At 35.9% G+C, this 27,109-nt stretch overlaps 1 protein-coding gene across 5 annotated transcripts in view; it reads right to left on the bottom strand.

Moving 5' to 3' along the window:
* Positions 1-27,109, bottom strand: part of KIF13A (kinesin family member 13A) — a 116,082-nt gene that overhangs the window by 43,646 nt on the left and 45,327 nt on the right. For all 5 annotated transcript variants that reach the window (XM_085310047.1, XM_085310049.1, XM_085310048.1 and 2 more), the window contains exons 3-12: positions 23,145-23,205; positions 13,236-13,328; positions 12,493-12,673; positions 11,847-11,934; positions 10,414-10,548; positions 9,441-9,553; positions 4,053-4,164; positions 3,410-3,622; positions 1,645-1,755; positions 464-598 (exon numbers count right to left, since the gene is read on the bottom strand). In XM_085310047.1, coding sequence (XP_085166173.1) covers positions 464-598; positions 1,645-1,755; positions 3,410-3,622; positions 4,053-4,164; positions 9,441-9,553; positions 10,414-10,548; positions 11,847-11,934; positions 12,493-12,673; positions 13,236-13,328; positions 23,145-23,205 — 1,242 coding nt within the window. The remainder of the gene's footprint in view (positions 1-463; positions 599-1,644; positions 1,756-3,409; positions 3,623-4,052; positions 4,165-9,440; positions 9,554-10,413; positions 10,549-11,846; positions 11,935-12,492; positions 12,674-13,235; positions 13,329-23,144; positions 23,206-27,109) is intronic.

Raw genomic sequence — 27,109 nt, 5'->3', positions numbered from 1 at the left:
GCTTACTTTTCCCTCATTACAGAGCATGTTTATTCTTACTGATTACAACTAAACATATTCCCCTTTTGCTTAACTAATTGAATATAAGGCATTCCTCAGTTAACCAACAGAAAACAGCACCTTACACACACGCTCTCAATTTAAGAAGCAATACTGCTTAACCCAAAAGGGAGTCCTATTCAGTTCCTGGCTGAATTCCAGTTCCTGGAAGAGATGGAATTTATCTGAACACAGCACACTTTGAACATTACTTCTCCCATTGTAATCAGGAGATCAGTCGGGAAACCAGTAAGCTGAACTGAAAGAGAGAATGCAAGTTCATGCAGTAGAAGCAGGCCTGTGCTACTTGGCTGCAAATAGTCTTAAAAATCTAAACATGCTCTGACTGATGAATTTAACCACAAACTGAAATCACAAACAAGTGTTTTTCTGTTCTGTGTCAACATCCTGTTTGCATTCTTACCTTTAAATAATAAACCAAAAGCTCATTGAGCGCAGGGTCTGCATTCAGGTTTACAAGATAACATTTGTCATCTCCAACCTTGATACCTGATGACTCTAGTGATATTCCCATGCTCTCTAGCTGTCTTTGCCTCTCCTGCAAACAAAAGTAGGTTAATATTGCCTACTGCAATATGTAGMGACAAGTACACCAAATAAATGAAAGAAGAGTAAATAAAACTTAACACACATTTTGTATATTGCTACTAGAAATAGCACTGCACTTTAGAAACAAGAAAAGAATCCAAGATAACAATCAATGATCAARTGTTATATTTTAAAATAGAATTTATTTTTATACACTGAAAATAAACTTAAACCTCAAACACCTGCTTATCCAAAATGGTGCTTACTTAAGGAAGCCCTATCAATTTTATTTGAGCTACTCTTAAGTAATAGAATGTGGCTTTGACTCTACGCTTCAATTAAAAGCCGCTCTCAGTATGTGCAATGATTACAAAGATGAGCTTATTCATAGGTAATTGTGGGAAAAGCATGTCACAGAAGAGTAGGTTTGTGGAAAGGCTTAAAATAAATAAATAAAAAAAAACACAAAAGAAAAACAAAAAACCCCACAGTTGTTACACCAAAACATGTTTCTGGAAAATTAGGCTTAGAAAGGGAAGCCAACAACACTCATTTTTCCAAGCTATAGATGGTAAAAACAACAGAAAAGTAAATTGAAATCCTAAAAAAATTATTTTAAGAAAATAATATTAAACTACCACTAGTGAATGCATATACACATTTTCCTCCTGTCATTAAAACATTAAAAGCAGCAGAAAGTGTAAACAATTGCCTCAAATTCTGATCCTTTTGAAACTGTTGATTTTGTAGTGACTTCATGGAAAACATGTTCAAGATTACATTATGGTCTTATAAACAAAAAAGCAGCCCTAATATATTTTGATGTTTTGTTTTAGAATAAAATATTATCTTTTATCAATTACACCCATGACACAACTACATTTATTCTAATAAAGTTCAGACTGTGGAAAAAATGAAAAGCATGGGGAAGAGCCSAAACTCCAGAGGAGTTCAAAACAGTGAGTAGAGAAGACAGCATWGTCCACTGGAGCTCATGGAATTCAGCTGACTTACTTTAATGACTACCTGACTTTTCCTACTTAATTTTTGAACTACCTGTGCAATTTCTTCTGTTTTCCTTAACTTTTCTTCCCAGGTGACTGTTAGCTCTTTTATTAGTTTTTCTGATTCTTCCAACTTTTCCTTCAGTTCTGGAGCTTTCATGGCCTAAAAGACAGAATTAGTGAAACAGTTAAGATGCTCTTCACTTTGCCACAGCTGCTGGTACAAGGAAGTTGCACACACCAACAGAATATCAAACACTGCCAATATAGATTTCAGCTTTTCCCTCCAGGCTTTTTATTGCAAAAGATGAAATTACTTATTATAATTATAATAATTATACTTACTTATCATTACAAATTACTCATTTTAGTAATTTGCAAAGGAAGAAGATTAAAAAAATCAATCAATAATTAGTCCAGATCTGAAACAGCTGAAAATCTACATAGCTCCACAGAAACTACTGAAACTTTATTATCTAAGGAAATGTCAGGACATGGTCACTCAGGCCTCAGTGTCTGTATAAAATATCTAKTATTTAATAACTCTTGAGTCTTAATTATCTAATGATCAGCTCTGGTGCCCCTTGTCTTACAGTTATTTGAAAYACAATTCGTCCTGATATTTAGCTTTCCAGTCCACCCCAGTTTTGTAAGTGTTCTTAAAGTTTCGTTAAAGCTTTCAAASTGATATTGTTGATTACATCCAAAAGCAGGCACGCACTGGAGTTAACAGAGGCTTCCCACTTCACAATAGGATCACAGTAGGAAGCAAAAGCAAGGAGCTTGAAGATTTCCAGTGATCAGGAACAATTCAATAGCCTGGTCTATAACCATACATAACTGTTCTGAAGAGAAGGTGTAAGCGATGAGAGAAGAAAAAAAATTTTGCAAAAATTTAGACAACTTCCTACTGACTGTTTAAACACAATCTGTCAACTTGCTCATTGCCAATAACAAAGGATCAATTACAAAAATATGCTGTGATCCAAAATATGGATTAGAGTACAAATGTAGATTCTTAATCAGGAAAAAAGTAAATGAGTCCTTTCTAAGACAGWTTCCCATTTCAGCCTGTAAGGAACTGTTTATATAAGGAACATTTTTCCTTACATGAAGATCAACTTTAAGCACTACATGTTCACACTGAAATGTACTTTTTTTTTTAAAAACAGTATTCTGTGTTTTGCTTGAAAATACCAAAAAATATTGTCCTACAGTGCAACGGCTAATTTCCCCAAACATCTTTAAAAGTACTGCTCTGATACTTTACCCTCCAACTAGRGTATGCACAAAATTAGTAGAAATCATTATGTTAATTATTTAGCCATAAAACATACTGCTGATGGTTTTAGTGTTGCAGTCCTGTCCATTCTTAATTGATTTTCACAAACATAAAGGATAGGAATGTTGCACATATCTTTAGGTCCAACATCAAATACACAATTTTTTGTAACTTTCCATTTGACATCCTTCAGTTATGATTTCCATCAATTGGGGGTGGGGGAAGGTGCCAATAGTTCTATATTATGAAGCTGTATTACAGGTCTAATCTGTGCTGCATCATTTAATGACTGACATTTTTCTGGAACAGCCTATTYTATAGAACACCTGTATAATGTTGTCCTGATTTAAAAAGATACTAAAAATGATGAAATATTAAGTTGGATCTATTTCAGGAAACAGTCAATTATTTAAAAATTAATATAGCACTCTTCCTTTCCTCAWTTGTGAAAGACTTAAATATTTAAGCTAATCTTCCTCTCAAAGTCTGTGACATTTCTTCAAATAACTGTTTATACCGTACTGTGAATAGTTACCTCAGCTTGCGAGAGCTGTTCTTTCAGTTTTTCAACTTCTTCACGTAATTCTCTAATGACTCTGGCATTTGGATCTTCATTCACCACGGCATGATTAACTATCCTCTTGGCTCTGTCTGCATATCTTAGAGTAGAGAGTGTTTCTTCATAATTGTCTGCTGCTGGACTAATTGTGGCTATCATAGCAGTTTGGCTGTTTCCTCCTAARTTGTCCTAAGGACACATTCACAGAAAGTTAAGGATTAAAAGTTTTTCTGTAAATACAAAATGTCTTTATAAAAAGACATTTAAAATACAAAGCTTACTATTTAGATAGTGAAATACACTGGTTAGTTTACATCCAAATATGACCAATAAACATTTCCAACCATCTCCACCGGCTTGGATTCCACTATAAGTTAAAATAGGTCCATTATGACTGTATACAGAATTACCACTGTCTACATTAACCTCTCCAAATGACTTGGAATAATTTGTAGATGTGAGAGCACCTTAGTTCATTTCTTTTTTATATATATACGTACATACATATATATATACACACACACACACACACACACATATAAAAAAAGAGTCTGTATTCCACAAACCACAAACTCTTAAGCTGACAGCTTGTGAATAGGGTGAATAGAGTATTAATTACCTTGAGAAGCCAAGTGAGTACAGAGTCTCTGTAAGGCACAAACTTGCTTTTCCCCTTCCCTGCTGCTTGGTCAGCAAGTGATGATATAACCAATCCCAGTGTTGAAAGAGATCTATAAAGGCAACACAGCAGAACAGCTTTGAACACATATTCCAAATGCRGATTTAATAAAACATAGAGGAGGAGATTTGCTAGAGTTCAATTTGTGCTCTCCAGAAATTCACATCCAATTTTTAAAATATCATAGAACAATTTAAGTTGAAAGTGCAGGAGATCAGCTAATCCACAATCCTGATCAAAACAGGGCAGGGTATCTATGAAAGTTACATATTTGGAACAAAAATGGATATCTAAAATGTTTCATCTCATCTAGTAATAAGACTGAGTCCCAGCAGACTAAGTTAAAGTATTCAGGTATTTCAAAAAGTTTTAAAAGGRCATAGATGACTGTTTCAGTACAGAGAGAACTACTGCCTTAGATTAGACATCTTCCATTTCTCACAGAAAAAAAAAAAAATCTTTCCATCTTGGACTCTCTGCCTCATGACATTACTACAAGTCAGTGTTGGCAGCACAACAAAAATATCCGGTTTCTATGAAGAATGTTTTAAGAACACTTGCTTAACAAGAGACTAAAACTAAACAGTTCTCTTATTCATAAGGAGGTAACTCAAGACAAAATCAGCTATAGCCCAGTAGACTAGTCTGCCCTGGTGGAGCAGTAACTAACCTGCCATCACATGATATGAAGGACTTCTCATCAGAGAAGCCTAACTTGGAAGTCCCTTGACAAATGAGATGACCTACAACTGAGATGGTGTTTCACTAACTTTGGGGGAAAAAAAGCAAAGATCAAACAGTCCTCAAGTTACCAAAATGTTTCATGAAAAAGAACAGGCAAAGAAGGTCCTAAATTGCTTAGTAGACAGCCATATCCCAAATTACACTCCAGAATAGCAAAAAGAATAAGTACGTGTTCATTTTAGAAATTGTATCACTTCTACCTAAAAAGAAGGCGCAATTGTATTAGCAATCTTTGAAAAGCATCTCAGTATTATATATTCCAACTGTTATACAATCTTGGTAAACTATAAACAACAGTGGGGATCTTGAGGTKAGTATGTTTAAGATAATGAGCTGGTCAAGGATCCTGAAAACATTTAGATCAGAACATCCACATCAGTAAAGAGGTAATAAACAGATGCCTAAAGGATCCTAAAACAGATAGTGCCAGAGCCCAAGAGCAATACTGGTCCCTCATGCTAAGGCTCAACTATCCAGTAAATTTTTATAATATCAAAGAAACCTTTGGCAGAGTTGTAATTAGAAAGTCAAATAAATCTTTGATCGTCCTACTTTTTCACTCCATTCTTTTGAGTTTTCCTTTCAAAGATATAGTACTTTTTTTTTTAGCAGACAGGCAGTGTAAGTACACTGACCAACAGAGGGGCCTTAATGCTGTTTGAGACTACCGGTAGTTCATGAAATAAAGTTTAATAAAAATATTGTTCTGCAACATTTGTCAAGAAAGATAGTTGACGGTAAATARCTACAACATTACATGCCATAAAAGATGCCCTGTATTGCATAGAAGGAAAGAGTAAGTGACATGAAGATAGCTTAGCCTTGAAAGGAAAACTAAAAGGAAAAGAAATGTAAGGCGAGGAYAGTCAATTTGATCACCTGAGCAAGCACTCTATTTTGTAAATTTGCCTATCAGAGAAGTTTCCTATGCACATCCAAAAAATTCACACACCAAAAAGGACAGCTAGCCTGTTGCAGAGGCAAAAGTCTCCCAACTTCTGAGAGGCTGAGGGAGRGAAAGAGAAGAAATTAAAATTTCCAATTTCCCCTTTCCACAGATCAAGACAGCAGCATGTTAATTGTGGAAGAACAAACAGCAGAGTGCTATACGCTGCTCTGTAGCAACTTCCTACAATACAGCTCAAGATCACTGACAGCACAGGCCTGATGGAGACTGCCTTCAAAAAATATCAGGCTAGAAAACCACTCTGCCCTATTTTCTTCTTTGATTCCTCTTTCTCTTTTGAAATGAAGGGAAATGTGAAAACAGAGGCCAAAAACTGGAGAAAGGGGAAGAACAAGGACATTTTCTCAGAGTGAGGGATGGAAAAAATGGAGATTAGAAAAGGTCTGTCATTGAAAGCTGTTTCACAAGTCTGTAACACCAGTTCTAGCTATAGCCAAAGTATTTTAATAAGTGAGCATTATCAACTTTTAAACACATGATTAAAAGATGTGATAATATTTCGGTTCTTATAAACACTGATTTGATTAAGACTAATTGTTAACGTATGCAATGAAAACAGAACTGCAGTCCTTTAGAGATTTTCTGCTTGAGACTGTATAAGACAAAGTTGTTGTTTAAAGACTATAAGGAAAGATCTAAAAGCAATACACTAAAAACAATAGCTGCAACAAAAGAATTACAGCACTCAGCGACTGCTTTGCTTCATGCTAAATGATGCAGAGACYTGTCATTACATTGATTCTATCTCATAACACTAACATAATCAATCAGCTAAAGGCCTAAGCCAAGAGCATCCAACAGACAGATGCAAGTAGAAAACAAGAGTGAGTTTACATAGCGTAGACCATGGAAAAGTCCCATTTCTTTCCTGCAAACTTCCCATTTTCCATGTCTCTTCAGTGCAGCTGGGTTCCCCCTTGCTATGGTGCGGCTGGAAGCTTGCACACTCCCAGCATGAGCCTTAATCAGCAGCATTTGAGGTGAGGCAGCGATTCCTCTCTGAAAGGGAGGACTTGCTTCTCTAAATGACATATATTCAAGCTACTTCATAATACCTCCATCAATTCTTTAACAAACAGAACCTTTATTTTTATTAGTTAACACCTAATACAAAAGTTTTCCCTAAAATCAGTTCAGAACCTGTCCCCCACCATGTTCCTAGYCACTAATTGACAGCTTTTTTATTCTGCTTCTTCCTGCTCCTGTATTCTAGAAATTCTTTGATTGCACTGCAAAGAGCTGCTAAGCACCTGGGTTTCTAGGCTCCATTCAGGAACTAGCACATCCTGGGGAGCAATGAGCACATTCAGCTTTCTTATGAGTTACCTTGAGCCCCTTAAGAACCACGAAAATAAAGAGGGCAGATACCCAGCACCTTCCTCATGACCCAAGGGAACCCTGCACCGGCTCAAAGATGAAACAGAAGTAATCTTTGTTACAACTAGCTATAAAACRGAAAGGAYAGTCTTTCCTATCTTGTTGACAAGAGGCTTACATTTCCACAATTCTGCCTACTTAGCCAGTCTTGTCAGGTTTGTACTTGACACTATTTCACTCTGAAATGAGGGCTATGCTAAACTGAATGGTATGGAAGCTAGTGGCACTACGGAAATTTACGTCTGTATATTTTTAACAGGTGTTTTTTTTWAAAAAAAATTATTTTTCCCTCATTACAGAGCGTGTTTATTCTTACTGACTAAAACTTTAAGGAGCCATTCATTGATAACTCATATAACTATCAGTTGTTTCAAAAAATACCAGGGAGAGCAACTTGTCATTTCTCATCTGCAACACACTGTCTTAAGATTGCTGAAAAGGAAGTTAACATAGTTCCAGCCCACTTTCACACAGAAACAAAGGCAAAGAAACCTGCAGAGACTGGTTGAACTTCACATTATACAGCTTCGGTATGCATAGCTGAAGTGCATGTTCTCCCTTTTTTATAAATATAGAAAAGGGTACGTTATTTCTACATTCTTCAAGGCAATAAAACAGAGCAAGTAGCAAATTTATTCATCAGGTAATTCCAGCAACTCTATTTTTGATCTCATAAAATATCTAGCACATGCTAACACAGCACAAGATACTACTTGTTTATTAAAACAATAATTGTCGGGGAACTGACATAGCAAGGTATACAGCTCAAGTATTTGTATTACTCCAGAAATCATTGCCTTTCATATGTAAGGTGCATCTTACACATTACCCGTTTTCTTCCAAAGAGTAAAACAAACAAATTCGGAGGCAATCAGTARAAGTCAGTCTTCCTTAAAGGTCCAAAGAACAATAAAGATGTAATGAAGGACACTAAAGCACAGCACTGTAAGAATTCTCTTTTCCCTACTAGTTCTAAGAGCTATTTTGAATAAATAATATTTACAAATAGTTGAAATATAGATTTATGCCATCTAAGAATTAAACTGGGAGAAAAGTACAGCCTGTCTACTTTTTTTTCTAAAATATGTTTAATAGAAGAATTCAGTGCTTTCATCTCAAATCCTGTATCAAACGTATTGAATCAGCATGGGCAAACCAACATTCCTAATACTGTTACTGTGTTAAAGCCCTACAGGTTTAACAAAGAGAAGGCATCCTATTAGAAAATGTGAAGTCTTTCTGTATCTACAGCTATACTTTTAATTTGTTGGTATCTGTTCTAAGAGCTGGCATTTGAATTCTTCCCCAAGAATCAGAAAGAAACATTTAGTTTCACCTTTGTTTATGCATAAGACAAATACAGTTTCTAGTCAAACTGATTTGAATTTAACCAGTAATCTGGAGGGAAAAGGTTCAGCAGCTGCCATTAGCCAAGCCAGAATCACATCATTTCATGTCACATGGACTCCACCAGCCTGACTACCAATATGACACATTAAATACATAATGAATTATTATGCTAAAAGTAGCATGAGTGCTGTTCAAACACTTTTTGCTGTCATTGTTAACTTAGAATAACAAAAAGTTTTTAACATTTTAAAATTAAAAACTGAAAAAGCAGTAGCTTTTAATGTTATGGTTTAACTCATTTTTCCCAGCAAAGCTAGTATGCTTAAGACAGTAGTAATACTGTACTAAGTTCTTGCTTTTGGGGAATAACACAGTAATTATGGTAAAAAAAAACATGCCTTGAAACTTGTCATTGCTTGAATACAAATGCCCAAGGCAGTGTTAAACTCGCACAGCTTTGTTCTAGTCTTTTAAGCCATGAATTATACTCTTACATATTTTAATACATGTTGGAACAAAGCCATTTAACTCTGCAACTTTGCATTCTTCTTTGGGCATATGATGAGACAAATACATGAGCCTGAGGACAGGGTGTATAAATGATTCGCAAAAGGTATATGCTTAATTAAAGAGTGCTGTTGTCACTTTTTCCAGACAAAATTCATGTAACCCTCATCCGAGTCAAGTATGAATCAGGGTCCCTAGGCCAATGACATGCTCTTTGTGCTAAACACATGGTGTTTAGCAAACAGCAACTGAAAAAGACATATTTAAMTGATTTTGACTGGGCATATTGTTTGAACTGACCTGTGACAAGCACACCAAGAGAGACCACCAATGAATCATCCTTACAAGATTAAGCTCTGAATTGGCATATGCCAATGCCTTACTTGTTTATGTTGCTGCCTTCCTTCAGGCGTTCTCCTGCAGCTCCCGTTTTGGACACTCTCTCACTACCAGCCAAATCTACCAGGCTAACCTTGCTGACCTTCTCTCCAGAATTCTGCACAGATAAAACATGGGAGGAAAACAGCAAAGAACGTGAACACGCACACACAAACAAATCTGATATAAGCACCATTAAACACCACTGTTCATAATATATAGTTTAAAAGTATGACATTAAACACCTAAGAAGCAGGAATTCTTACCATTTTTAAGTTCTYTTAGAGTCACTTGTATTTTTTATTCTACACTAATAAAACAGAATCAGCTATGCTGTAACTTTAATAACTTTACCGGCATAGCAGGCCATTAAAACATACCAATTTCAACAACAGTTAACACCTAAGACAGGTTTCACAGTGGCAATATAATCTTAAAATGTGATCCAACTTTTTGCTTAATTTGGTTTGTCTCCTCATTGTTCCAGTGTTCTCTCAACTTTATGTAGTTGCCAAAACACTACTTTTATTGCTGGGCCCCACAGCATTAAAGTGTAACAGCACTGCTAAACAAATCACATATGCATACCAAAGAAAAAACAGTGAGTTATGTAAAAGACTTGAGAGAAAGGAAGAACAAGTCAAAACAGCAAGTATTTTCCTTTCCATTACAGATCAAGTTAAAGATATTACAGTATCACAAGGCAAACTATCTCTATGAGATATGGCGATCCTTAAAATGAAGGCTAAGGGTAGATGGCTTCAGTTTTAAGATAAGTGTTTGTGTTTTTAGAACTTTATTCCACATTTAGTGATACCACTGGTACATCTACCAGAGCATACACTGGGGTAAGCAGTGCAAAAGGTGCTTATTTTAACTGATCATTGCTCAAAACAAATTGAAAATATTCAGTATTTGAATGAAGGTAAGAAAAGGAAATCACCACATCTTCATAAATGAGTGAACAGATATACATACACCGGACTGCAGGTCATATAATGTCTGAGTCACTATAATATTGAATACAGCATGAGAGCGACTGCTTTCTTCGTTCATGTTGGTTGCAGCAACTGTTCGAGATTTGTTTCCCTCCGACATCAGTGACTCAATATCCTAAAGCAAAAAGAGTAAGAGGTAATGTGAGGATAAAAGCAGGTTTGCTGAACAAAACTCTCATCTAGATTGAAGGGTGTGTACGTGTGGGAGAGAGGAAGGAGGGAAGGTAGAAGTAATAAGAAACATTTTTGTACATTTTGAGATGTATAGGTACAAGAGTATGCAGTTCCACTAAATGAGGTTAAGTTACACAACTGCATTGAGTGCTGCACTTAAAAGCTTGGGAACAACAGGCAATGTACATGCTCCTGATCTGCTGCTGAAATATGTTGGAAACATCCACTTTACAAATCATTTGTTTAATGCTCATAATCAAGCCACTTACATAAATGAACACAACGCCTCTCTTTAGTGAGTTGCACTAATACTTTCCTCACTTATCTGGCTCTAAGGGCTACCTCAGTTGGAGCTCTACCTTTCTACATGGGTAAAAGCAAAGATGATTTATGCTAAGTCTGATACACGCACTTGCTCAGTCTTTCCAGACAGTTTACATAAGTCATCAGCCAGAGACTGGGCATTAACAAAATTTCCTAAATCTGAACAAATCTGATATACTTTCAAAGTATATAATTCACCACCATCAGAGGTGTGAAAGCAGTTTATGCTTTATAGTATACACAAACATTTCAGAAAAATAAAATTCCCCATGAAGAAAAAAATTGTTGTGCATTTAATACTACATGCACCCATACGACAATATTTTTAGACCAACATTTCCTGAAATAACTTCCTCAAAAAAAAAAAAAAAATACATGCAACTCACACAACAGTCCCACTTCAATTATTTTCTAATGTAGCTATCGTAGTTCATTGGCTTCTACAATATCCACACACATGCAAATAAATCAGCAATCCAACTGGGCTCATTTGGTGATAGGACTTGAATTATAAATAATAAATGTATGAGAATGTACAACATAGCTCATATTATCTGCAAAAGCAGGATGTATTTAACAGAGAAAAAAAAATCCATGCTGAAAACTGTTCTAGAAGACTTAATATTTTTGTTTTGAAAGTCTAGACTTCCTGTGTGTTTTGTGCTTTGTATACAGCATATAAATTGAAGACTCCAAAATAAAAAAATGCTGCTATTATTTTTTAATCAATATAAAGCAGAACCTAATGCTTTCAGATGAAATACTCCTAACCACTAGGGGAGATCTTTGTGATTGTCAGAGACTGTACATACTCTCAAAAACCAAAACATCTGGATAGATACTAGTTTGTCGCATGATTTCCATTGCTTATGTACACAGATGTTATTTATTCACTTGTCATCAGTTTCCATTTACCTCAAAGTTTGTAACAGCCAGCTGTGACAAGCCATCTACATATGGTCCCAACACTTTGTGCTCTCGAACCTTAAGAGACTGCCGACTCCTATAAAATAAAATCGATCTTTTGCACAGTCCACTAGAGTGAATGTTATATATTCAAAAGTAAAAATAATAATTTAAAATAACAAAATAGTGTCAATATAGCAGAAGTCAAACTGTTATGTCTTTTAATTGAAATAGCGGGGAGAAAAAGGCTTCCAGAGAAAAACTCAGATTGAAAATAAACAAATTAATCTAACAGGTTTCAGTCAATGTATATGATTTATTTTGTTAATACCCAACACTACAACCCAAACATTTATTTGTACCGCTAGTTTTCTAGTGGAGAACTGCTGCATATGGTATTTATTCATATCATAGTATCATAAAATATCATAAAATGTGGTTATCCTGATATTTAAGCTCATCCATAACAGTGATTACTTCATATACAGGCTTTATAAGGATATTCTCTTCTCTCTAATGTTTGGTACCAATTCTTTCTAAAGAAGCCATGTAAACAAATTCTGAAAAGCCTTCTCAAAGGCTTCCAGAAGTGGTAAGTTTCAATTACCAATGAAGAGGGTGGGTGGCTGGTGTGGGTGTGGACAAAGCTACTCACCCTTTTGGATCAAGCAGATCTCTAACCTTCTCATTGTAGATTTCCATATAGGACACTTCAACTTTAAAAGTATGAGATTCATTTTCTTCCACAGAGATTCTCTGAAATAAAGCACAACAGAGCCGTGGGATCAGACCCAGCTGCTCTGCATTGCCCATCATTGAAAAGGATTTTCCTGAACCTAAGGGAAAAAGGAAAAGAAAATGCTTGAGAATGCAGTTAGAAATACTCATTTGTTCACAAAGTGCATGTTTTAATTCTCTTTATATTCCTCCAGAAGCGCATATCAGAACAACATGACATGCTATTCCAAAATAAATAAATAAATAAATAAAACAACCACAGAAATTACTTCCAAGATCCCCTTCAGCAGTGCCATTATTTGTCACCCTTTTTAACACTCCCAGACACATAAGTATGAACTACTTTCAGGCTTAGAAAGTGGCTCCAAGAAGTAATAAATATGAGCATATTTACAGAGCTGTRTTAAGAATATTACACTTTCACTGCCTTGCTGAGCTCATTGTGTTTACACAGGACATCAATTTCCAAAGCAGTGAAGCAAATGCAAATCACTATGATAGAATGGAAAACTGCATCCTAATAAATAGTGAAGTTTAACGTCATAATGCTTCTAAAAATAATGTTTTGACATTACCTAGTTTAATATTAATATTCTATTCTCCCCACCTCATGCATGTGCACAAAAAGCTTTCTCCCCATTTACCGCAAGAGAGACTCACCTGTTTGTCCATAGGCAAATATACAAGCATTATATCCCTGAAAGGCCTTTTCAAGAATTCCTTCTCCAAGGCACTTGAACACCATTTCTTGACCTACAAAATATTTTTTTAATTTATTTTTTAAAAAGAAAGAAAACAGGTTGCATTTGACTGAAAGTAAGAAAAGGAATTCATAAAATACTTTTAATGTTRAGTGCATCAGAACAAATGATTTAATATGTAACTGAAATTCAAATCTAGCTGCCTAACACTAGTTATCTGTATCTAAGTATACTGCTCATTTACCCGTGAAACCATTGCTTTCTGAATAACCATTTGCTTAAGCTGCACACTTAGAAAACAATGTAGATGCCTAGATTTTGTATGACTTAAGGGTAAATTTTGCAATGGATATGTATTCTTTAATCACAAACTAAATTGAAGAGTTCTGCAACAGAATTGCTGAAAAACATTAGTGAACTAGGATATTATATAGCTACAACAAATACTATACTAGCACTAGCAATGCTGCACTAGCACTAGCTTTTCCTCATAAGAATTGGCCTCAAGTTTCACTAAAAGCCTATTATTTTTAAACCTGTGTCAAGGTGATGCTGCAAGCAAGATAAAAGCATTCTGATGACATTATGGGAGTAATTGCATATTATTAGGTTGAGGGATTTAAAAACAGATTTAAGCCTATATTCTGGCAAACCCACAGTTTGGTTAATCAGCTACAGAATTCCACAATCTGAAAATCCTCTCTTTGTGCCTGACAGAAGATTTTAGGTATCCTTCAATCTTTTAAGCATAGAATATGAAAATAGGCATCAGAGTTTTAGTCAGAAAGCTCAGAATTTGTACACCACAGATAAGGTCAAAGGGTAGTCTGTTTTGAGCTCTGATCTGGGAATTGCACCATCTGCACGTATGCCCAAAGCAAGAAGAACTGAGCYGAGGGCAGTATTTATACCTACTTTGGCGACTGATTTAAGCTTAAATACACTGCCTAGTGACTTGGAACATTAGTCTCACTTGCTCATCTCTTATAAATCATCGTCTGTATAACTTCAGATATGCTAAAATATTTGTCAGTTGCAAGAAATTATTTTGTATAGTGGATGTAATAATAATTTCCACAGTTAAAAACCGAACACACTTACTGGCATCAAAAACATAATTAGCTATATGTTTATACATCGCATGAGAATATTTATACTCTTTCTTTGAGTAATTGGTAACCCACAAAATGCTTGCAGAACCACCTGTGGAATGATTGTGGAATGATTCATACATGTAACTAGAACTAAATATTCATATTTTTATTTTCTTTTCTCCTTTGGTGTAAATGAAAAATTATTGTAGTACAGACGGTCCTTACGTATCTTCCAAGTTAAATTTCTAGAATTCCAAAAGGCTGCTGTTTCTTGGATTAGCAGAGTTCATTAACAGTTCAGAAACACYGAATACAAAAATTAAAAACAGAAGAAAATCTGCTGTACTCTCAAGTAATTCCATCTCCACCCTAGCATTTTTTCATTCAGTTTATGATTATTCACTCAATATGAGTGATGCATCATCCAACAATAATTATCCTGTCCAATTCAAAATAAATCATGTTCTGGCATATCAGCAGCTAGTAGCTTGAGAAAATCAGCAACTTTGTTTCCATGCAAGCAACTTTTCATAAAATTGTCACAAGAAATGCTTTTAGTCACTAAGGCAATCTCTTCCTAGAAATAATCTTGCTGGAATCCATGCTTTTTTCTTCTCATACCTTTATTGCTACCAAAATACAGACAAAACCAGACTCTTCATGGCTGTAGCATTTGCTTTGTTTTAAAGCTTATTTCATGCTTGACATATCTTAGACAACTAAGTAATTCTCTCTACAATAAAATAAGTTGTTTTATCTTTTTCAAATACTAAGAAAATAGACATAGAAACACTACCAAACTACCAAAAATTGAAGAAACACCTCAATGGAAGAGTTTAATAAGCATGCACAGTGCACAAACTTGCTTTCCATCCTACTCCCAAAGGCACATTTTGAAGTTACCAAAGCAGCAGGGAGCCACTTACTCTCTCATTGAGCAAGAATGCAAAAATCAAGCAAAGATTGAAGCAGAGTATAATTATTAAGAGATGAAAAAAATAGAATGCAGAGACTGTGAGAGGGAAATAAAACCATTTGTTAGATGAGGATGTTTATCATCCATTTTTGAGCAGTAATACAACAGAACCTCCTCCCTGTTTCCCAAAGGCAGAGGAAGAAACCAAGAAGTTATAAAATAGCACATGGTCATGGTAACCATAAAATGACCTACAGAATCCCTTACAGATAAATACAAGAGAAGCAGCCCAGTCTGAATCTTAAGGCCAAGCTGCATCTTTTGCAGAAAAGATTTAATTTTCAAATGATCACCTCTAAAACTGAAAGCTATGCAGACAGTGATATAGATTCTAAAATGATATTTTAGAATGATTTTTATAATACAAACATAGATGAGTAGGTCATTAATCTGTTTAGCCTAAACAGTTGAATTATCAGGAGATAAAATAAAAGGCTTCTAAGTGCACTCAAAGAACTGAAGAACTCAAATTTCAAATTGTGGCTATTTTATTCTTTTGCTAATGCAGTTCACTGTTGAGGTTAACAACATATAATCCAGAAAATGTGGAGATACTTTTCATGAAGAAATCTCACTTTTTCTCCCAGGCAGTTTATCAGGGGGTTTTGCAAACTGATTACAAAACTTGTATTATATAGAATTATGCTTAAGTGCATTACAGTCAAAGAAAATAATGCTGTTCTACTGTCTACATTACTACATTCTGCTTTTGCTAAATAATCTTACTCTGCCATAGTTAATATTTTTGCCTGTTTACAGGAGCTTTCTCCCACTGATATCTAACACTTCTTTTAAAAGAAAGAAGTGAGCAAAAGTACTAACTCATTTCTAACTTAATTTACCAATACAGAGAGTCGTGTCCCCCCCCAACCCCCCTCCGCAACACATGCGCTTAGTTTCTCTGTATCTACCTGTGTTCTTTTTAAAACAGGGATTCACAATCTTCCAGCTGGGTAAGACCATATACAGCCTTTTGTAGAGGCAACTAAAGGCTGAACACTGAAACATCTGGTCCCCTCACCCATCTTCTGACCAAACCATGGACACATCTTCAGGGACACATACAGTCAGGCTGGGGAAAGCACACCTGCAGTCTTCACAGCAAGCATGTGAGCTGTCAGGTCTCAACCCTGTTTCAAGACCAATCATTTCTTTCCCTTAAGGAATAAGGTTTAAACTGGAACTATTTTCAGATAGTGTTGCTGTATGCTCTAGAAATCTGGTTCCATTACATCCTACAGTTCAGCTAACACAGCAAGGTGGGAAACCCTTCTGTTAATGTGCTTTCAGGGATGCTTTGGTAATAAAAATCTAATAAAATATCGATGAATGCCCACTCAATTCTGAAGATGAACAAGAAATCGAAGACAAGACAACATAGAAGCCTGTCTCACTTTTACTGGACAGCTATACTTATCTTCATACCTTCAAGTCATTACCTGTGCCTTTTGGCAAGTATAACTGCAAGCCTGTTGCTAGCTGCAAAAAGATCAAGTAATTAACTCAATCTGTTAGARAGCCACTTCCAAAATGAGACCAATCCAAGAATCTTTTTATCAGCTCTTTGAAGTGTATTTCTAACATGTTTAGTACTTTGTCACATTATGATATTCTTTCATAAAAACAAATGGAGATAAAGAACATTTCTTCTTTAGCAATAACCTTACTTAAGCTATTGAAGGTTTTAGCATTCTAAATAGTTAGTGATTTGTTATCTGAAATCTAAAGAAAACTAATCCTCCCTCAGAATTGCATTCTAACACATAGGAATTCTTGGAACTTTCAAACACCATCCTTGTGGCCCCACACATTACAGCAATGTACTATGTCACTGGGAAGCTAAGATACTTTTTCATATGTTCTCTAGGTACTGAAATAGCTGGGTATTTCCACGGTAAAGTTAGAAAACAAAGTAAAAATAATGAAGACAGTAGTGTACATGTTAACAATGGCTAATAAATTATTAATAATTCTAAAATAAAACCTACAGGTTTTCAAACTGCAGAGCTACACGTGTAAATCTCTTAGCTGAAATCTCTAATTAAGGACCAGCTTTTAGAACATTTAAAGCAGAAAAGATAACAAAAAGTCCTTGAAAAAGGGAAAACAAAAATAACCTTACAYGCAGAAACACTACAACACACAACATTTTTTGATGTATCAGTTTATTTTGCTATCTTGTACTTCTATGCTCTGTCCCCTTCACTTCCTCCAAATCATTCTGTATAGTTTCCAGATTGCGCACAGAGATTCAATTCAGACACATCTCTACTCTCCCAGAAAAATCTACACATTGCAGAAGAATCCTAGGATCTGTTCTCACGACCTGTAAGATGAAGCCAGTTATATTTACACATACAGTGTATATATTCTCAAATCATTGGATCAGTGAAAGATACCTGAAGGAAAAGAGTGGAGAGAAGAATAAGGAGGGGAGGTGGGAAAAAAAAARGGGGGAGGGGGGACACTTCCCAACAAAACACCATTTTAAAAAAAGGAACGAAATATTTATAACCTTTCATAAGCTACAATCATTTAGTTCATTCAAGGTGTACTACAACAAAAYTAATTTAGTGTGGTATTCAGACATCTAATGTTTCTGCATCGTAAGAACTTGTCAATCTGAAATAAGAACAATTGTTTAAGGCCTCTCAGCACATTAGCACAGATTCCCTCAGCCAGGTTATGACTACAGTATCATGACATCTCACTGCAGTTCCTGGACCTTCTCCCCTTAAATGACAAAAATAGGCAGAACCAAGTAACAGCAAGTTATAAATAGCACTAAAAATTTGATCTGGTCAAAGTAGCTTTATTTATAGGTAACAGTCTCTAGTCCAGATGATGTTTAAGGCTAAGACAAACAACAGGAAACAAAGCAAACATTTTAGCAAATCATGTCATGGAGAACTATGCTTAGTATTGCTGCCSTAAACATTTCCAGGCTTACTCCTGCAGTCCAGTAAGAAACTTYTTCACAAAGTAGTCACAATGCCATACACTAGAATACTTGTGGTTCTGACTGTTAATTCAGATTGAGGTTGCCATTGATGGTCCTTATTTCCTATCTGAGTTTACTGCTCCCTCTGACCWGCTAGGATCACTGCATTATATGGCTGGTTCCTACTTGTTTAGATCCAATAGTCCTGAGTGTTTCAGTTTGTGTGTCACAACACCTACATTTGAAGTGTCTAACCCACATAGTGCTAGTACGCATAGTAGGTAACTAAGTTTCCTACAAAATGCGCAGGACAGTTAGCATGCTGGGCTTGACTTTTGGGTGACATGGCTGGCATCTATGTAGAATCTCCTCATTCTCCTTAAAAAAAAAAAAGGGGGGGGGGATAGGTTTCAAATACCCCACTTAGGGGTTTACATGGGTAAGTCAGGACTACAAACATACAGACCATCCTGCCTGCTCAGAATACACGGTTTGAAACTTTTCACGAGGGTAGAAGACTACAATTCTTTAAATAAATTGTAGTTAGTTTTCTTTCAAAACAGCTAATGAAAGAGCTGTAATCAGCATATACCTTCCATATAAAACTAAAGCTTAGCCTGAAGTCAGATRTTTGGCCTCTGAGGACAGCGCAATCTACAGAAACACAGACCTAGGAGTTTTCAGGCCAAATTTGATGCAGCTTAGGAGTTTAAGAAAAATCCAGGGATAGATGGCTATGGAGTGAGGTCCTTGGAAGGGATTTAAATACTTCAAATCCTGCCTAGCAGCTCTTGTAGTTACTTATACCATCTCTTGAATCTGACCCAAATTGAAGGGTTTATTTCTCCCCTTTTTCCCTCCTTCCACTTCATTCCAGACTCTTACTGGAATAACWGGCTCCTACTGTTGTGTATGCTTGTAAAAAGAATTCTTTGTTCTCATCTCTGAGAATTTCTCCACGTTATCCCCTTCACCAAAATGTCATGCTGTTACTTGTCTCTGTGAGCTTTTCACGGCAGGCAGGTGTGTCCTTATCCATGAACCTACTTCAAGTCCATGAAGAAATAAGTGGTAGTTAAGAAGCTGTTTTGCTCGATYTCAAAACCCCTTCCCTTTAGTCTATCAGACAACACTCATCCTTTTTCCAGATTATGTCAAACCCAGTGTGTCCTATAACCAAATTCCCTTTCTTTCTCAAAAATTTATTTCATTGACTCATTTTTGTTTTTCCCTTCCAAGTAAGATGTACTTACACTCACCAAATTCTTGATCACATCTTTCAAAATTAAATAATCAGAAATCAGGCAAAGTGAGCAACATGCGATGACCAGTATGAACCCAGAATTTTGTAACTGTTCCTGGCTTGGCCTGACACAGCCACAAACTGTTCAGAAACACATTTTCAGTATTAAGAGTACTCCCCCACACTTGCTAATTGCTTGGGGAGGTGGGGGAGGGGGAAAATCCACATACTAGATTATAAACACTTCTTATAAAAGTCAGAGGGGAGTCATAAGACAACATCTGTGAGAAGAGAAAGTTCCAGACATGAAACTGCAACAAAAGATTAAAAAATGAAGTTTGAGTGAAAGGCAAATGGGGCTTTGTGTCTTGCATTCTCTAAGCCAAGAAATCAAGTTGTTAATAGCCTCCAGTTCTCACAGTTTCAGAAGCCAAAGTACTACTTGCAAAGAGGTCTTGTAAGAGAGCTTACTCTTCTTCTGTGCTCCAGGCTCCTCACTGTCTTTACAAGCAATTCAGTCCTGCAAGGACAAGTGCAAAGATGCCCTCTGCGGATGTTTTTCTTCACACAAAGGTATTCTTCACTATTTATGTTAGTGACACTGCTGAATCACTTTAGAACTGCAATGTACCCACTTTTGACTTCAGTGTTAAATAAAGCAATCCTGTGTTTACTGTTCTACCAGTAGCCTAGTTCTGTACACCACCATTAAAAAAAGGCCAGTACAGTGTTCGTCTATGTATGAAATTATTGGACTATAACCTAGGATCTAAGTACACAGCATTAGGTCTTCACACCAACAGTCCCCATGTCTTCAAATGCTGGAAGTAAAAGGTAATTTTCAAATTGGAATAAGCTCCTTTAATTCCTGAACATGCATCCACACGGAAAACTACTGCAATAAAATAAGCCTTTGATTTACCAAAAAAGATGAAGATCTCAGAATAATTTTGGTTTAAGAGAAAGGAATAACTAATCCTATTTCAAGGCCAGCTCTGCTCCCCCAGAATCCAAGAATTGCTATTAAATTATACACAGGAATAAGTACTCCCCAAAAGGGATCTTCCTTTTGCTCAAATAGGTGCTGATAATATTATAGACCAACCAGCAATCACAGTGAAAAATAACATAGCAAGCAATTTTGCATGATAGCTTTAAAGATCCTGTAAGAAATGTGCATTTCCAGCAGAGCACAAACTTTGCTTTTGTTGCCAGAAGAAAAAGTATACATACATCAACATACGTGAGAATTCAGATGCATGTTACCTGCAGTGCACACTAGTGTTTTTTTGATCTCCATGTTGATCAAGCAAATATTTAATATAATATGATAGACACAACAGTATATCTATCCAGCTTATGCAAGATGAGTACACGTTGGTTTTGCTCAGACAGTGATGATTAATAGGATAGCCAGTRACAGTAAACTTATACATCTACATTGAGCTATTTTGGATAGTGGGTTTCTAATGCATTTATCTAGCTTCCTGATCAGCATCCCTTCTGTAACCCAGTGTCCAAACAAGAGATTACAGTTTAGCTCAGAAAAAGTCAGGGTGGCTGGTGACTTGCTTAGTGCCTTGAAACTCTTAACTCTGGAGAGTCTGTCATATGATCTCTTGACACAGACATGTATATTTGTGAGGTACCTAGAATAATAGGGTTTTATTACATTAGACCAGGAGGAACAATTCTCATCATGAAAAAAACCTGACCAAAACCAATTATTGTATTTTGTTTACTGCAGTAATGTAGGCTAAGCTGTGAAAGACTTAAGGCAGCTTAGTACTACAGACACATAAAAACTGAAATCACTTCAGTGTTCATTTTTTTGGCTCTAAAACAAGAAGCACTGGAGTAGAGTATCAGCTCATGTAAATCATGTGAACAGGCCAACAGCTCAGGTAAATCATGTGAACAGGCCAACAGCTCAGGAACTTAGGGCCGGAATAAATTTTTTTTTTTTTGATTTTATTTTGCTCTTCTGCCAAATTCATTATGTTCTACTAGAACATGAGGGCTGTAAGTCACAAGGTAACTTCAAAATCATTCAAAAGTGGACACACACACATATATATACACACACATATACACACRTCCTGAAGCCTACACTTCTATCATTTCTGAAAAGAAATAAAGAAATAAGGAAAATAAGGGTTTTTTCAGATAGGAATGTTATCTGAACAGGTGAAAGAAAAACACCTTTTTTTYCTTTATTGGGGAGGGGTGGGAACAAGAAAACTTGAGATGCAACAGCATTCTGGAGTCTGATCCCCACTGATTTCACCTGAAGGTTGGTTAAACCAAAGCAGAAACAAGTTTAACTGGTTCAATGTGTTTCTCTGGTCCATCTCTTTACTGAAGAGTGGGTTAACCCCATGGTAAACTCAATAGGTGCAGCTCCCACCTGCACACCTGAGGCACATCAGGGCAAGATCTGGGTGTGTACCATCACCTCTTTCATTGAAAAAGAAATCTAGATGTGCAGACACACAAGGAGCTGCAAAATGCTCCACTGGGTCTACCAGTCTGGACTATGAACATTGTGCAGGGCACCTGTTCTTCAGTGCAAATACAGTCACTGAAAGACAGACTAAAGCAGAGCTACTATCCTGAATAAATCTAACTTTGCTTAGGTAAGCAAGGAATACAGGAAAAATCTATGATCAAATACAACTTTTGAGATTTAGGATTTGATAATAGAGGCTACAGAAGAGATGTTAACATAGGGACATGGCAATTAATTTACTAGACCCATGATCTCTAATTAATACTGTCAACCTTCAAGGTTTCTTAAAAACCACAGAACTTCATAGTATGGATATGTTATCTGAGCACTACTTTTTAACTCCTTTCCATAGACCAGTCCTCAAATCTAGCATTTAWAGCTGTCCCTATCAAAATAAGTTTCCTTATAAAATATTAATATATGTCACAAGAATACATAAATCACATTGCAAGAGAAAAGTAACCACTGGGGTGATAATCTAATCTGGAATAATCAGTTTTGTGAAAGAAATAGTCAAAGTTGATCACTAATCATATTATGATTAGGGATCATTAAAGTGTTTTATATTTAATAAATACTTTTTATATAATTTTACATTTTAATATTACAGCCCTTCATATGATCTTTTATATTATCTTAGGATGTTTTAATATTTATATGACCTAATGATGTGAAAGACCTGAAACATCCACACCTTCTGAAAGGATGTTTTTCTTTCCTCTTTCATAAATAGCAATATAGGGCATTGAAAATAATATGTTTTTATCACTAGCGTTACTCAGAAGTAATTTCTGATAGAATACTGAAATTTCCTCCTAAGCAACAGACTCACAATAGGCTATTCAAAATAAGGTAAAGAACACTAGCTTAGGTGTAAAAGTATGCCTCCTGAACAGTTTTTTTTATTACAGTATTAGGCACCTCAAAGCTTGCAATCAAACAGAAGAGCTACACACAAACGACTAAATGCCTGTGAAAGTGAGAAGTCTGTTTTTGTGAACAAGTCATTCAAGAAAATTACACCATAAATTGAAAAAACAAAACAAATTCCCTCTCATCTATCTTCAAATTACTTACACTGTCAAATGTACAGAAAATAGTTTACCTGCATATTTCGTGGTGTTTGATTCATCCATGGACCAGAAGCAGTGATCAAAGGCAAACACCTATAGAAGCATATAAAAAGACATAAGGAACTCAGCTACACTTCTAAAGCAGTACAAATTCATGACTGTTTAACTGCAGATAGGCTCTACCTTTTTTAAAAAGAAAGAAAAAGAAAAAAAAAACCCACAAATCCTGAATCAGAAACGTCTTCAATCAGCAGGAACACATTTGCAAATCTTAATTACACATAGCTGCAATACTTCTTGTCTATATCCATTATTCTCAATGCAAAACACTGCTTTAAAAAAAGTATACATAATGGTACCAAAGCACACGAGATGGCTAAAAAGTGTATGTTTTAGTCATGTTTTAAAAGTTTTCCCATTGTTCATGAACACAGTCTACTCCATGGAAAAGAGGGAAGACACAAGTGTACTAGGGTCCCTACAGAAAAGTCAATGATCCTTCTCTCACTCCAGTTTTCACTGGTAAAACCACTTAGGACTCCACATGCACTGGGTCCATGCCAGGCAGCAAAATAAATAAATAAATAAATAAAGAAAGAAAGAAAGAAAGAAGCTTCTAGCACAGAGCTCTAGAATAAAGCCAAATTCTCCAGTTGCTGCTCTCAGTTGTTCTGGATGTAGGCACYGACGATAAGTGGAGCAAAAAACCACAAGGTTGTTGCCATGTTTTTTCACACAGCTAACCTTGCACTTGGACAGCATAAAGACACCACCACCTGAWCTGAATGCAGAGGACAGCAAGGGAGGAGATAAAGAGAAGCAGTAGATTTCAGAATAAAACAATGAGATTTGAGGCATGAGTGTAGGGGATAGACAAGAAGAATCTTATTCAASAAGACTGGTGGCAGCAAACTTGTGACCTGTAAACACATTGCTCCTATAAGCCTGTAGCATGGAATTCAACATTTAATGTCATTTGTCAGGAAAGCATGCATTACAAGCACAGCAGTGTAGCCTGTCTCCATTCTGCTGTCGTACTCATCCATATAGGATGATTCTTATCAGGTATTTCATTAGCTATAACAGCAGAGATGAATCTAGAGTCAACTAACTATAAGCCACATCACTATAACACCAACTCTTGTTTACACACTGTATTTTGGGCTTCCTCTCCCTCTTATTTGCTGTTTTAAAAGCACTTTGGAAAGTATCCAAATTATCCTAGTCTAGAAATGATATCCCTTTCAAGGAGCTTCAGGAGATGAGATGTTCTTTGCTGCCAGTTGGCTGACATCAAGTTCTGCTGTTAAAATAAGAACAAGACGAAGACGCCTCTGCACTTCACCTGTGGACTCCATCTCTTAAAATAGAGAAGTTCATGTTATCGAATCATGCTGATTTTGCTTTGTCTCTTGTACATGTACCACAAAAATGAACAGTATCTTTCAGAAGTGGATGCACTCTCTTGTCCAGTACTGTACAGCTACCTTCAGCTCTAGTCCACTTTGAAAGAGTAAGGTTGCAAAAAGTTAATGTTGTTGTCAAGGTATGTGGTTAAATACTTAAAAAAAAACACATACACAAAAAAAAACACCAAACCTCCACAACTCCTAAATTACAGATTTTGTAATTCAAATTGAGAACTATGTCTAAAACCAGAACATGTTAAATTGTATCTAGCACACTCAAACACTCAATGTTAAGTTTTATTCTGGATAATCTACTTGACTTCTGAGGAATCTTACTGCAGAAAAGCAAAAAAACCCAAATCATTTGGGGTGGGGGGGAAGCAAACTAACTATTGTCATACTGTCATTAAGTGTGTTTCGAAGGCTGTAGTAAGAGTTTCTTCTTCCAGTTGTGAAAACCTACTGCTGCGAAAATCTTTTAACGAATCTGTAGAGTTTGGCTTGTTTTATTTATTTATTTATTTTTAAGCCTCCATCCTTCTTCAGGCACTGAGGCTGAAAAAAAGTTTGTCAACAGTAAATGAAACAGCACTCAAAGGATTCAATGTACAGATCTTAGAAATAATTATTTAGCAGACATCTGTACAAGAGACATGAAACTTTCACTATGAGCTGGACTTCTGATGCTCAAAGAACTACTTAAGAGCCTTAATGAATAAATAAATAGCATCAGATTACCTGCCTAAACTAGGAGTACAGACTGGATCTTAGCAGAGGAAGCTCAAAAACTACAAATAGAAAATGTAATTCTATTAGACAATCAAGCTGTCAAGGAAGCCTGCTCTAATGAAAAGATTTAATATCACTTCAGTCAAGAGCTGCAGCTGGCTAGGAACAGAGTAAGATTCCATACAGGTGCTCAGCAGATCTRTGGAGCTCTAACAGTGTCCTGTAAAATCACTTTATCTGCTGGGATCTGAAAAAAGTTACTTTTTCTGTGCAAGTGAGCACATTACACTACAGATGCTTAACGTTGTTTTGACRGTTTTTAACTTTAAGACACGCTTTAAAACACACCTTTAAACTGTAGTGCATTTTCCACATTTTACCATAATAAATTGACTTTGGATTTCCCATGTATGACCTAAGGGAATAAATTCAATTTCTTTTTCTTTGGAGATCCCAMGAGGAAAAACAAAAGTTATTTAAAATTTGTTTGGACCGAGATTTTAAGTTTGCCTGGTCTTCCAGAAGTGGATCTCCTTAGTAAGACCAACAATGCAGGTCTATCTAGAGCAACAGCCGCAGGCTCTACTAGCTCAAAGGCCAAATCCCCTGTAAGACAAAGCCTGAACTGAGGAAGATGATCAATCATTTCCTTGTGGCTTTTAGGAATGCAAAACGTCATGGATTCACTGCAATTGCAGAATTATTATACAATCTTATCTACAAATATTTTGTAATCTAACTCTCCCTGAATTGTCAGTTACCACAAATATTTCAGAAGCCTAAGATCAAGTAGCTTAGTAATCCTATCCCCTTCCCCAAACAAAAYGCAAAACACATCAACTGCAAGGTCTAAAGGAAGACTTATTGCAGACAATACTTATTACACAAAAGTGAATTGAGTTCTGAAATTTCCTTGGGGGAAGGGGCAGAGGGAAAGAGGCAAAAGCAATCTACCAGGGAAGTCTGAGTCACTTACTGCATCATGGATTGAAAGAAACAACTCCATGAGTCAGGACATTCCCAGCTGTTACTCACTGAAAGATGTAGTTTTGCCACTGAACRGCAAGCGAAACACAGCAGTTACTTCGCTTATCTTCAGACCTTGACATAAATGGGATGCATTTTTTAATTGCTGTTAGTCATCTTGTTTCAAGACTAAGCAAAATGAATTCTCAACCATTACTAAGATTGTTCTAACTTTTACAGCCTGTGAAATAGTGTTTCTGTTCTCACCTTCCACTTCTCCTATAGAAATTTTCCTCATGGGACTTGGTAACAATATCAAATACYATGATCAAACTGCAAGCAGGTAAGTTGCAAAGGAAAGTCCAGTTGTAACAGCTGAATTTAGGTTTGTGTCTTAATCTACCAGACGCCTATTCTTCCCCCATGAAACAATATTATCTGCAATGGATCAAACAACCCAGTTCAGAAAGGTTACCCAGCTACACATGCTCATGCGTAACACATAAGTACTACAGGTCAATTTAATTTATTGTCCTATGCACTTTTCCCTTAGGTAAGGTATAATATCATGACAGGATTATTTAATAATTCATAAGAATTTAAACATTGATCTCGTAAAGAGACGTTACAAACTAAAATACATGTTTGCAGTCAAATGTTTCTATCATAGGAAAATAACTACTCAGATTTTAAGAAGGTAAAAATAAATAAAGTTTATTTTAAAAGTTCCAAAATGAWTAAGCAAAAGAAAGAGGATAATTCTGCTGTCTTACAATTTAAAATATGTAAATATGGGATTTTAGAATGAGTTTCATACCGAAGAGAGTAAGTCACAACAAGGATTTGGTCTATTTATAATATCCTTTCTGGAAAATTTCCAAATCCTTCTAACA

Source organism: Rhea americana, unplaced genomic scaffold (assembly GCF_003343005.1).
Source record: "Rhea americana isolate MKP2758 unplaced genomic scaffold, rheAme1 scaffold_31, whole genome shotgun sequence".
NCBI lineage: Eukaryota > Metazoa > Chordata > Aves > Rheiformes > Rheidae > Rhea > Rhea americana.
The sequence above is the reverse complement of the archived record's forward strand: the minus strand, read 5'-3'. Positions and strand labels throughout refer to the sequence as shown.